At 42.5% G+C, this 14,335-nt stretch overlaps 1 protein-coding gene across 2 annotated transcripts in view; it reads left to right on the forward strand.

Moving 5' to 3' along the window:
• dlc1 (DLC1 Rho GTPase activating protein) overlaps window positions 1–14,335 on the forward strand; it is a 320,594-nt gene that overhangs the window by 108,369 nt on the left and 197,890 nt on the right. For both annotated transcript variants that reach the window (XM_016994033.2, XM_008111705.3), the window contains exon 5: window positions 13,825–13,858. In XM_016994033.2, coding sequence (XP_016849522.2) covers window positions 13,825–13,858 — 34 coding nt within the window. The remainder of the gene's footprint in view (window positions 1–13,824; window positions 13,859–14,335) is intronic.

Below are 14,335 nucleotides of genomic sequence, written 5' to 3' on the forward strand. Positions count from 1 at the left end.
TTCGTAAAGTCATTGAATTACATCAGCTATGTCTTAAATATTAATGCAGTGGAGGAGGAGGATAGGATGACTCAGAATAACACATGCATAATCCTTCTTTTTATTAGACAGCTATGTTAATGTACATCCTACACAATGTAGTACTCAAGTATGACTACAACTTTATTAGCTGATTCTCAGGGATGTGGCCAGAATTGACTTTTCCTAATTTGGTATATTAGCTGATCCTGTTCCTAAGAAATACAGCCATAACTATCATAATGTATGCTCTAGAGCAGAAGTTGAGGGCTGGATATTACTTTTGAAGAGTTCCTAAAAATTCCTAGTCAGCATGGCTAGGTAAAGGTAAAGGTTTTTCCCCTGACATTAAGTCTGGGGGTTGGTGCTCATCTCCATTTCTAAGCCAAAGAGCTGGTTTTGTCTGTAGACACCTCCAAGGTCATGTGGCTGGCATGACTGCATGGAATTAAGTATAAATAATTCTATAATAGATCTAGAATGTTGAGGCTATATTACTGACTGGAAATGTCAGATATCTGAGCTCTACGTCTCCAATTTTCATGGGTCATCTTCATGTAGGAGACAAGGGTGCAAATTCTTCAGTTGTAGGGCTCATCCAGACAGGCCCAAAAACTGAGACCTGTCTCAGTTTTTACCAGAGGTGTTCAAATAATGCCTCTGGTAAAAATGCATTAATTCATAATAAATCAAGTTTCCTGGTTTGTTCCAAATTAATTTGATACCCCATTAGATCCAGACCTTCCTGAAAGGCCCAGAATGAATGGGGTATTGAACCTGTGGAGACTCACTTCTGGGTAATCCTGGGACTACTTGAGGGTGAGTCTCCATTGCCATCCCAAACCCTTTGGGCTTCTAAAGCCCAAAGGTGCAGGATGGCACCCACTCTCTCTCTCCAAGCTCCCAATCTAGCCCCTTAAAGTGAATTAAAAGGTACCTGGCTGCCATAACTTCCCACCTCACATCCTCCTTGCACGAGGAAATTATGTGTGAGGTGACAAGGGTGAGGAGAGATTTTCTTCGTAGCCCCTTCCATCTCCTCAGGCATCATTTCCTCATGCCAGGAGGACCTGAGGTGGGAGGTTATGGTGACCACATATTTTTCACTAACTTTAGGGGGAAATTAAAGGCTTCAGGGTCACTTCATGCCATCCTGATTTTAATCAGAATGGCATGTATCCACCCACCCCCACCCCCAGGAAAGCTGGGTTTTTTGTTTGGGCATGGGACTGAAACCCATGATGAAGCAGGTTATTTAAACCCGCTTCAGCATGGATTTTAGTCCTGTGTGAAAGTGCCCTTAGATGAACAGGAAAGATTCCTCTATGTCCATTCTCACCAGAGTGGCAGAAGGATTAATTGATTGGTTGCTGCAACCTGTAAATACTTGTATTTAGACTTTGTTCTCTCTGTCTAGAGGTTCTGCATCTATGGATTCAACCAACCACAGCTTGAAAATATGTTTAAAAATTCAAAATGCAAAATATGATTTCACCACATACCAAGGGCTATGCTAATATGCAGGCATGCTCTCCTGTAGCCTCCTACCATTTCACATATGTTATGGCTCTCTTTGACATTTGTTTGATTTTTATAAGGGACACCAATTGACCATGTGACTGCATATAATGGTACTTGAGCATCCATAGATTTTGGTATCCATGAGGGATCCTGGAACCAGGGCCGGCCGGAGATATTTTTTGATGTAAAGCGGGGGCGCTGAAAAGCGCCCCCGCCACCGGCGCCCTGGCCCCGCCCAGCGTGCCCTGGCCCCGCCTCCCACGCTGCGTGGGAGGCGGGGCCAGGGCGAATAGTGAGGGGGCGGGGCCAGAGTTGGCCCCGCCCCCCGTGCCCTGGCCCCGCCTCCCACGCAGCGTGGGAGGCGGGGCCAGGGCACGCTGGGCGGGGGGGGCGGCGTCAGAGCTGGCCCCGCCTCCCACGTTACCCCCGCTCGCCCGTCTGGCCTTGTGTAGCAGGCCAGACTCAGCGGAGGTTTCTCCAGGCCGCGATTGCGGCCTGGAGGAACCTCCGCTGAGTCTGGCCTGCTACAAAAGGCCAGACGGGCGAGCGGGGGTAATGTGGGAGGCGGGGCCAGCTCTGACGCCGCTCCCCCCCCCCCCGCCCAGCGTGCCTTGGCCCTGCCTCCCACGCAACGTGGGAGGCGGGGCCAGGGCACGCTGGGCGGGGGGGGCGGCGTCAGAGCTGGCCCCGCCTCCCACGTTACCCCCGCTCGCCCGTCTGGCCTTGTGTAGCAGGCCAGACGGGCGAGCGGGGGTAACGTGGGAGGCGGGGCCAGCTCTGACGCCGCTCCCCCCCCCCCGCCCAGCGTGCCTTGGCCCTGCCCCACGCAACGTGGGAGGCGGGGCCAGGGCACGCTGGGCGGGGGGGGCGGCGTCAGAGCTGGCCCCGCCTCCCACGTTACCCCCGCTCGCCCGTCTGGCCTTTTCTAGCAGGCCAGACGGGCCAGGGCGCACTGGGCGGGAGGCGGGGCACCGTCAGGGCGGTGCCCCGCCTCCCGCCCAGCCTGACGGCGCCCCCCCGGGCCTGCGCCCGAGGCGGCGGCGTCAGCTGCCGCATGAGTGGGGCCGGCCCTGCCTGGAACCAAACCTCAGTGGATACCGGGGTCCTACTGTATTTAGCTTCCTTCTTCCCTCCCAGTCACAGGGTTCACCCTCTTCTCTGCATCCAGTGTCCTGCTAGAAGCAAGAAGCTAGATTAAATGTTCTTCATCCCGCTTCCCTAAATAAGTGAGAAAAAACAGCCCATTTAAATGGTTTCTTAATTTTTAACAGAAAAATATTTTAACTCTATGTGTTTGAATGACAAGCTCTGAGTAACTGTAGTTGATGCTTAAAACATAAAACACTTGATGACTTTACCAGGGGTCATAATTCCATTTCTGATCTTGACTTGCTTACCTCGGGGTTTGAGATTATCCTGAACTTGAACCCTATTGCTGACTCTCATAAGCTAAATTGAACATTGACTCAAAACCTACTGCACTGGTTACTTTTGTACTCCTAATTTTAAAAAAGTCACGGTGTTGTGTTTATGGGAAGGATAGAACTTCAGACAAGGTTTCAAACTGAATGATATATTTAACACCTTTTTAGAAGGTCAAACGATGAAAAAAGTCTGAAACTTGTAGTATATGATATATACCTCAGTGACATAGCATGCACCTAGCATGTTTTGTTTTGTGATTTGTGATTGAACATTGTAGGGAACACATGGGCTTAATTCGCAAACCTGTTTACTAGACTGTTTCTCTCTAAGGAAAATCTATGACCCACTAAGGCTAATATTTTCCTTTTTAGAAAGACTTTTATGACTTAGCTGTTCTGTTATAGCTGATTGAGTTTAATGGTATACTCTCATTTTATCAAGAGATTTTATTTTTTTTTTTTTACTTTATTGTCTTGTTCTCTCATTGGCATTGGATGCATTTACAATTTTTGTAAGCTGCTTCAGGAATATGTGTGGTTGGGAAATGATAAAAAATGTGAGTTTAAAAAAATACTGTCTCAAGGAGATTGTTTCCTTGCTTAGAAAACAATGCTTTTCATGTGCTGCAGCTTTGTCCATTGTGTTACTGCTGTGTCAGAAATATTCTACCTGCTTAATTTCTGAGCATTATATGCAGCAGTTCTAGGTGACAAAATGTACAACTTGTTTGCATTTGGTCAGTACCATGGCTCTAGAGAATAATTAATTACTAATAAGTATAAAATCAGTTTGAGTAATAGATTAATCCACTAAAAGCTATAATGCATTTCAGAGGCAGACAGTTGGAACTGGAAAATGGAATTCTGAATTGGCAGGACAGAAAATGAAATTATTGTTGCTGCAGCTGCTGTTTTAAAGTTATTTAAACTGTGATGTGCTTCTATCATATAGACTGAAAAAGAAAGTGCTGGATTTTAATAAAATCTAATACTCAATGGTTGAAGGAAAAGCTATACAGTCAACAAACCTATAGCATTCTATAAAGATCAAAATTGGCAAGCAAGTTGTTAATTTTGTCTGCTTGAAGGGGAATGTCAAATTATTCTTCCTGTCCACTATCTCTAGGTATATTCCAAACTGTGTTTGTGTAGATGGAATGCAAGCAGTAGATGTTCAGACAGAAGCTAGAATTCCATAATCCTTTAAGGGTCCAACCTATTTTGTCTGAGTACCTAATTTTGTTCCTGTTCTTACCAATTTTATAATGGGTTAAAATAGAGTGACTTGGGAAGCTGGTATCAAAGGTTTTTAATCATTCTAGGATAAACAATTTGCATTTGGCTTTTAGAACAAAATCAGGAAAAAATAGAAACAAAGGGAATTTCTGATAGTTTTAATCTGTCTGGACATATCCTCTAAAAATGATTCTCAACCTTTGGGTCCCCAGGTGTTTTGGCCTACAACTCCCAGAAATACCAGCCAGTTTAACAGCTGTTAGGATTTCTGGGAGTTGAAGACCAAAACATCTGGGGACCTATAGGTTGAGAACCACTGCTCTAAAACATCCTTAAATATGAGGACCCTTACAAACAGAATGTTACTTGTCATGTGTTCAGTATAACTTACTGCCAAGTAAGTGAGCCATGCAGCCTTTATTATTCTTGGGACATTTAATGGGAATTGCTGTCTTAGGAAATTATCATAAAATACAGGCAAACTAGTGTTATAATTTGACTGTCACCTAATAAAAAATAAGGAACAGCAATGGCGTGGCAGCAGAGATTAAGTGGTCAGAAGGTGGGTAACAGCAGCCAAAGTAATCTCCACCAGGAGAGAAAGCTCCCAACTGTCAAGACCCAGGCTGCAAGGCACCAATAACCATACACAGAGGCCAAAATCTATCTACTATCTTTATTGAAGGAGTATATAAAGTTAATAAAAACAAGTGTAGAAAATAGTCCAGAGTTAGACCTTTCAGGAAAGGTCAAAATTAGTCCAAAGAAACAACGTCCAATATGAAATATTAAGGTCCAAAGTTGTAATCCAATAACCGAAACACTCACTTGCCAAGCAAGTGAGGGGAGATGACAAGGTCCTTTAGTCCATGAACTTGAGCAAGGCTAGGAATTAAGTTGATACTTGAAAACAAGGCTTGAATCGTGACACAAGGTAACGAGGAACAAGAACAAGGTCCGTGGAATTACTTGGTAAAATCCGTGAAACAAGGCAAGGTTTAGTCCTGGAAGGCGAGGCAAGGTCCGAAGGTAAACAAGGCTGGGAAGCAGGAGCGAGGGCTTGAGAACAAGGGCAAGGCTTGAACAGGAACGAGGCTTGGAACGGAGCACGCTGTCCAGACACAACTCGCTCCGGAGGCTGACGAATTGACTCCGCGAAGTTACTTCGCGGTTAAAACACCTATATAGAGTCTAACTTTCCCGCCGAGAGCAGTTCTCTGGGAACCAGGAACAAAGCTAATCTCTGAGACCAGATGTTTGACTCCTTAAATATTCTCACGGAAAGCAGGCTTAATTGGCTAAATTCTTAGCAGCTATTCTAGCACTCCTGCGCGAGGCCGCTTCCAAACCTCTCTGTTGTTTACAAAACTCATGGCGAGAAAACACAGGAGATGTAGGCTCAGGGTTTGTTTGACATACTTCTGGAACACAACTCTCTTGCAGGTGCAAGGTTCCCAGATCTGGCTGGGAAGAACCTGGCTGGGAAGATTCCAGTTCTGACTGGGAAGGTAAAAAACCCAAGTTTTCTTCTTCATCAGGGATCACAATGTCATGAGCAGGACTACAAGGCCCATGAGTCATCACACCAACTCAGGATCAATTTGGGAGCCAACAGACTTTTCTCACCTGACATTGACAGTTTTCATTAGTACTTTTTCATTTAGTGCTTTAACCAAGATTATAGGCCATGTGTCGACAGGAGTCACCCAAAAGATTATGGACAGAGGAGGCACAAGGTCTAGTCCAGAAGGCAAGCAGCAGAATGTGACAGAAATAGAGTTAGAACCTTGACTATAACTGTTGAATGACTTGTGCTCAGGGACAAAGCAATCCACTATAATAATCAATGCAGAGAAATAGAAGATGACAACAAAAAGGGAAGAACAAGAAATCTCTTCCACAAGATCTGAGAAATCAAAAGAAAATGTAAACCAAGAGTGAGGGTGCTCTATGATCAACGGGAGGACACATTGCATGACCCAGTACAAATAAAAAGATGATGTGAATGATATGCAGATGAACTATAGAAAAGAGTGCTCATTTTGGGAGGGATAGCTAACACTCCAGAAGACAGGAGCAGAATTCAAAATGATCTTGACAGACTAGAGAGATGGGCCGAAACTAACAAAATGAAGTTCAACAGGGACAAATGCAAGATACTTCACTTCAGCAGAAAAAAATGGAAATCAAAGATACAGAATGGGGGACGCCTGGCTTGACAGCAGTGTGTGCGAAAAAGACCTTGGAGTCGTCGTGGACAACAAGTTAAACATGAGCCAACAATTTGATGTGGCAGCTAAAAAAGCCAACAGGATTCTGGCCTGCATCAATAGGGGTATAGCGTCTAGATCCAGGGAAGTCATGCTCCCCCTCTATTCTGCCTTGGTCAGACCACACCTGGAATACTGTGTCCAATTTTGGGCACCGCAGTTGAAGGGAGATGTTGACAAGCTGGAAAGCATCCAGAGGAGGGCGACTAAAATGATTAAGGGTCTGGAGAACAAGCCCTATGAGGAGCGGCTTAAAGAGTTGGGCATGTTTAACCTGCAGAAGAGAAGGCTAAGAGGAGACATGATAGCCATGTACAAATATGTGAGAGGAACTCATAGGGAGGAGGGAGCAAGATTGTTTTCTGCTGCCCTGCAGACTAGGACACGGAACAATGGCTTCAAACTACTGTCACGACCCAGGCTGCAGAGCACCAATAACCATACACAGAGGCCAGAATCTATCTAATATCTTTATTAAGGAAATATATAAAGTTAATAAAAACAAGTATAGGAAATAGTCCAGAAGTAGACCTTTCAGGAAAGGTCAAAATTAGTCCAAAAAAGCAATGTCCAATATGAAATATTAAGGTCCAAAGTTGTAATCCAATAACCGAAACACTCACTTGCCAAGCAAGTGAGGGGAGATGACAAGGTCCTTTAGTCCATGAACTTGAGCAAGGCTAGGAAATAACTTGATTCTTGGCACACAAAGCTTGATTCAAGGCAACAAGGAAACGAGGAGCAAGAACAAGATCCGTGGTAATTACTTGGCGAGGTCCGGGAAACAAGGCAAGATCCGGGGAGAAAACAAGGCTGAGAACGAAGGCTTGGAACAGGAACAAAGGCTTGAAAGCAGGAGTAGCTGTCCACACACGCTGCTCCGGTAGCTGACGAATTGACTCCGCAAGATTCCTTCGGGAGCAAGGAACCTAAATAGGCCTCGTTTTCCCACCAGAGAACACTTCTCTGGGGAATCAGAAACGAAAGTCAATCTCTGTGTCCAGATGCATGACTCCCTAAAATTTCTCATGGAAGCAGGCTTAATCATCTGAATGCTTTGCTGCAATTCTCAAGCTCCTGCGATTAGCTTGTTGCACTCCTTTTTGCTGGAGATAATAATTACGGCGAGAAAAAGGGGGAGATTTCGACTCAGGGCTTGTTTGGCAGATTTCTGGAAGACAAACCTCCTGCAGGTGCAAAGGCTCCATTTCTGGCTGGGATAGTTCCTTTTCTGGCTGAAATGGTGGAAAACCCAAGTTTTCCTCTTCATCTGTCACAACAGCACTAGGAACAGGACTACATGGCCCATGAGTCATCACAACTACAGGAAAAGAGATTCCACCTGAACATCAGGAAGAACTTCCTCACTGTGAGGGCTGTTTGACAGTGGAACTCTCTCCCCCGGGCCGTGGTGGAGGCTCCTTCTTTGGAGGCTTTTAAGCAGAGGCTGGATGGCCATCTGTCGGGGGTGTTTTGAATGCGATTTTCTGCTTCTTAGCGGGGGGTTGGACTGGATGGCCCATGAGTTCTCCTCCAACTCTACTATTCTATGATTCTATGATTCATTTGAGGAAGAACCAAATGTAGAAGATCCTCCAATTTTAGAAAATGAAGTCGAAGTCAATTGATGACATTTAACACACACACAACAGGTATGTTCATTGAAGCTATAGAATCAGGAAATGAAGGCAAAAAGAAACAAATTGATTTTTCCATCTTTCCCACCCTGTTTCCCATGGAAATACAGAAGCAAGAACTTTGTTTTCTCCCAGCCAGGAGAAGCAAAATATGGGCATTCATATGCTTTTTGGCGAGGTACTAATAGACTGTATATTGTGATGAGAGCATATAGTGCTTCAGAGAAGGGATTCCCTTTTACATAGATGGTTCAAGAGCAGTAAGATGCTCAGACTTGGATAAATGCCAGAGTCCCCCCCCCCCCCCCCCCCGCCAAGAGACAGGTCTGTTTGTCTGAAAGCATTTTTTGTAAAAAAAAAAAAAAAAAAACTGACTAACCGAAACCATAGCTAGCAAGTTAGTCACCTGGTGCTGACATATCCCCCTCATTTCCATCAATAAAGAGGAAATGGGAGGCAGCAGCTAATTTTGAAACACCAAAGTCTTTCCTGTCAGCATTCAGGGAGAAGGAATACAGATGTGATTTTATTAAAAACAAGGACCTGGGTTATTGCTTATTTGTGCTTTTTATTTGACAACTTCCAAGAGAAGAGTGGACTGCAAAGGCTATTTCTCTCCAAATGCAGATACCTCCAGGTTTCTTTCCATTTTTGTCCAATTGAAATCAAGCTAGTTCCATTATGTTGTAAACCAGTAACAACTAGTGGGCACATCAAAAGGACCAGGAGCACAGAAGGTATTGCTGGCTAATGTGGTATAACCGTTTGAGAAATGGACTGCAATGCTAGACACCAGGGTTCAAATCCCTGCTCAACCATGAAAGCCTACTAGGTGATTTTGAACAAGCCAAGCTCTCTAAGTCTCTAAGGAAAGTGAAAACAAACCATCTCTGAACAAATATTGCTAAGAAATATCATGGCAATTTGACCTTAGGTTCACCATAAGTTGCTGGCCCCAGCTACCTTTTCCTTGATTATTTCTGTGCATCAAGAACCCTTTTAGAGCTAAAGTGTCCTTTGTTCCTAGAGCACATGAAGAATTATGGCTTTACTCCCAATGATGTTGTTATAAGGTTTTTAAACTTTTTCTACTAATGAGGAAAAAGTCACAATATGGTAATTCATTGGCTAACATCTCAGAACAGGCACTCCCCAAGTTACGAACAAGATAGTTTCTGCAGATTTGTTCTTAAATTGAATTTGTTTGTAAGTCAGAAAAGGTACATTTCTAAGTGTAACTCCAGCCAACTATATAGCTTTAGATAGCATAGGGAAGAATTAAGACCCCTGTGGTGTTTGTTTTGCTGTCTGTGCCCTTGTTTGAACGGTTTCACCTCACTTTCTGTCCCTGTGATAACTGGATTTTGAAAAACTTCGCTTGCTGTGGAAACAAGGATTAGTTATAAAGCTTCAGTGGAGACACTTTTTCCTCATCATAACTCTTTTGGGAGTGAATTTCCTTTCCTAGGGGTAGATTTCTTTCACTTCCTGTTATCTCATCCCCGTTTCTAACTATGAGTCATTTGTAAGTCGGATGTTTGTAACTTGGGGACTGCCTGTATATATTGTTTTTTTTAAAAAAAACGCATTCCAAATTAGAAACAGAATAAACAACGGTCCTTCTACACTGTCATATAATCCAGATTATCAAAGCAAAAATCTGCATTATCTGCTTTGAAATTGATTATATAAATCTACATTGCTATATAATCCAGTTCAAAGTAGATAATCTGGATTTTATATACAGTGTAAGGGCCCTTCTACACTTAACTAAAACTCAAGATGAAGCGGGTTAAAAAACCCAGGTTTTTTCTGAGTTTAAGTCCCCACCCATCCCATAAGCCCAAGCTTTCCCTTGGGGAAGGGGATGGCATCCAGACCCTCATTTCCCTCCCAAAGTTTATCGGAGGGGGCTGCTGGCAGCACAAGTCCCCTACACAATCCAACTGACACTTGAAATGACATGTCAGGAGGTGGGAGGGGGAGAATGGAAATCCCTCCTCTTCCCCCACCTCCTGACACATAATTTTCAATTGTCAGGAGGACTATGCAGAAGGGTCTGCACTACTGGCGAGCCCCTCCAATAAGTTTTTTTGGGGGGAATGAGGAGCTGGGGGGGTGCCCGCCCACTCCTTCAGGCTCCAGGAGCCTGAAGAACTGGGATGGCTGTGGGAATTGACCCCTGGGATCATGGAACACAGTTCTAAGAGTCATTCCCCACAGACCCAGTACCTCAACAGATCTAGACCTTTCAGTAAGGTCCAGATCTGTTGAGATATTTTATTAATCCAAATTAAACTGGGAAAACCCAGTTTACTTTGAATTATTCTGGGTTTACCTGAGGCGTCATTTGGATGCCTCAGGTAAACCTGTTGCCTTTCACGGGTTTGGGACCTGTGTAGAGCTCTAGAAGGGTCCCAAAGCACACGCCCCAATACAAATGTTTTTGCCTGCTACTAAAAAGAGGAGAGGGCCAGTCTAACCTCCCATGGAAGAATGTTCCAGAAGATGGGAGCAACCACTGAGAAGGCTTTTGTGTCATCACCAAGTGAGCCTATGATAGAGGGAAAACTGGAAGAAGAAAAAACCCTTCCCCTGAAGAATTTAGGACCCTGAGAGGTTTGTCTCAGGAAAAAATGTTTTTCATATAATTCAGACCTGTATGGACTTTAGAGGTCATAATCAGCACTTTGAAGTGAACTGGTAGTTAGTGCCACTGTTTCAACAAGAGAGCTATGTGCTCTCTATAACCCACTGATGTTTCCAGATTCCAATGGTATTGAGAGTGTGGTCCACAAGTATGGAAAGTCCAAACAGGATGAAATCAAGGCTTGTGGCACCATAGACAGATCTGACAAGGAACAGTCATTGCTAGTGCAGTAGGTTTAACTGTGCAAATACCCCCTATTCACTACTGAAAACTGGGAATCCAAAATAGAAGTTGTCCAGAAGGTCATCCAACCTGTGGGCCTGCCTGAACTCATTAACTATGCCAACAGGTTCTGCTGCTCCCCAAAATGAACCTTTTCCTCACTTCCTTCCAATCACAGCCAGCCACGTGGGAACTGCTACATTCTTCTGGCTGTTTTCCAAAAGCCTTAAACCGCACTCTGGAACACCACCTAGAAGTGCAAAAAGGAATGTAAACAAGGTGGAAGCAAGGCCATGTGCCTTCTTTAATTCCTGCTGATGCTTCCAGGAGGCATCCCAGAGTGCTTTAGAGTTCTAGCAGAGGAATTAGAGAATCACCCCACATCCTGCACAGATGTTGGAGGTTAGTTTTTTCCAGTGTGGCAGATGTGGTGCACAGGTGGAGATACAACTCAAGGGAGCTCATAATGTGTTTTTGACAAACAAGACATTAAACATTAGGAACACAATGTGTTATTTCTGCCAACATGGAGAATGGTAAACAAGTAGCCAGATTTCCCATAAAGAGTAACAGAACAAATTACAAACTCTAAATTTTTAGTATACAATTTGATCATGTGGAAGTTGTTAGTACAATTCTTTTGCTTCCTCAGGTTTAAGGATTTAGGAATAACACTGAGCTACAATGGACCCATCTGGCTAAGCAGGAAAATCCCATTTAATTGCTCTTTTGCCAAAAAAGAGTTAAATCACTTCCTGGGAATGCAATTAATTTATAACATATGGAAAACATTGAGGCAAGTCCACAGTGAATTCAGAGCTATTTCGTAGACACAGAATTTTTTATAAGTAATGTTAAGGCATGTTATCCTACAGGGTTGATAAGAAAGTGTGTGAGAGCCCTTCTGCCCCAAATCCTATGCCATATGAAGCTTGTCTGAAGAATAGATGTAAGCGTTCTCACTCTGTAATGTCTTTAAAATGTAAACAATACTCATTTTTGTGTTTTATTGCCATTCTGTTTTCTGGAAAAAAAAACCTCAAAATAATTTGCTTTTAGAAGACAAGAACAAAATGGTGCTCCCTTCACTGAATGGCAATCAGTTCTTTCTTCAACATGGCAATGGGGAAGTATCATCCACCACACATGAAAGTAGGTTACCTTCATGGGACCAGGGCAGGAGGCATTTCAAAGCAATTCCCATCAATAGCTTGATCATATGTTTAAAATATGTTTAAAATGTTCCATAAAAGTAATATAACCTTTGAGGCAATAGCCAAAATAGATAAATTCCACTGAGGGTAATATAAAATACAGAAAGGTATCTTCTTCCATGCCTAATGGACTTGTAGGTTGGTACAAGAGAGGGCCTTCTCAGCCGTGGCTCCCCAACTCTGGAACTCCCTCCTCAGGGAGATTAGGATGGCTCCCTCTCTATCTTCCTTCAGGAAACAACTGAAGACTTGGATGTTTCAGCAGGCCTTCAGAGATACAGTCATTAATTAATCAGCCCCAGCGGGTTTTTAATAATCTATCCTGTATTTATCACTGTCTTACCATGTATGTGTTTTAAATGTAATTTTTTATCCTGTATTGTTGTTTTAATTGATATATTATATTACTGTTTTATTTTTTATATTGTGATTTGTACTATTTTGTTTATATTTTGTCTTTATGTTGTTTGGGCAGTTGCCCCATGTAAGCCGCCCGAGTCCCCGCAGGGAGATGGTGGCAGGGTATAAATAAAGTTTATTATTATTATTATTACAAATGCTTTGGAAAAATAATTAAAGAAACAAACAAAATGATTATTGAAAAGATTAAGAAAACCCCTGAAGTGTGTCTCTTAGGTTTATTTTGTAAAAGGATTAGTAAAGATAATGTAGAAATTTGTCAGTAGAGTTTTATTGCTGCGAGACTAAATATAGCAAAATCATGGAGGAGGGGAAGACTTATTTATAAAGTACTGGAGAGGAAAATTATTAGATTATATTCAAATGGCCAAGCTTTCCAATGGTATTCAGGGAGGAAATAATGAAAATGCTAGAAAATGGGAGCTTGCATTTGGTTATTTAGAAAAGAAGAACAAGTAGCCACAAAATGTATTTATTAATACGTTTTTTAACGAGATATTAGTTTCACACTGAGTGATGGCAGAAGTCATGGGTGGTGGTTCATGGGTGGTGGGAGGGGTGGGTGGGTTTTGTGGAATGATGTATCTGTATAATGAGTATTTTATTTTTGTTCTTTCTTTTGCATTCTGTATACCACTTAGACACAATAAAATTACATTTGAAAATCTATCCTTGACTAATGTAATCTTTTCATTCTTGCATTTGGTTTCAGTTCAATTTGCAATGCCATTTGGGCTCTAGGGTGTCTGCATAGCTTTTACTGCAAAGAGATTTCAGTAATGTTCAGACCTATTTAAAATAACACAGTATGAATCTGATTTATTAATGGGTTAGCTATAAGTAAAGATGGATTTTCAGGGAGGCGAGGTATAGGCACATTTCTGGGAGATAAATGTGTGTGAAAGAATAGAAGTACATGCAAATCCACTTTCTAGTCAGGGGGAGGGGGAGGGGGGTATTGTGAAGTTACTATTTTAAATAGTAACACCCAGAACCCCCTTGCCTCTATGCTGAGTGATCATCGCCAATGAGGAATTTGGGGAAGTTTAGTTCCCAAACCCAACTGCATCCACTTTATGTGTCATAAATATCAGAATAGATCTTGAGAGAAAGTCAGATGTCAGAGACAAATAGAAAAAAAAAAGAGACCACTAATGTCCGTCTTAAAATTCTGATTTTTGAAAATATGTTTTTCTTCACTTCTTTTTTCAGGCAATACCTGTTATCACAGAAAAGGAGAAGGCGGGTGAGTCAATGACATTGCACTTCTTGATGTTTTCTTTCTCTCTCTCTCTTGAACGACTTCTTATAGACTGTCAGCTTGTGGTTCCTAATGAAAAGGGTATTTCAGCAAAAGGTAGAAATTATAAACTTAAAAAAATTGTGCAATTACATAGCAATGTTTCATCTACATATTAACCCTATTGCAAAAAAGTCATATATTTTGATGGAAAAGATATTTGCAAAATGCACAGGATGAATAATGTTGTGAAACTTGATATGACAAATATGGCCTGATGGAAAATGGCTACATGCTGAATCATTAGAAAATAAGATGACAGATATCCGATACAAGGACCTTGCTTCCTTTTTGATGAGGATCTTTCAATTGCTCACTTATTTTAGTGCTTCGTCTAGGAGAAAGAAGTTTTATATCAATTTTGTTTTCAGGGTGGAGAGTGGTTTGATATTCTCAATCTGCATTCTTCATATAGTTGGAAAT

This window comes from Anolis carolinensis, chromosome 5 (genome assembly GCF_035594765.1).
Source record: "Anolis carolinensis isolate JA03-04 chromosome 5, rAnoCar3.1.pri, whole genome shotgun sequence".
NCBI classification, from domain to species: domain Eukaryota; kingdom Metazoa; phylum Chordata; class Lepidosauria; order Squamata; family Dactyloidae; genus Anolis; species Anolis carolinensis.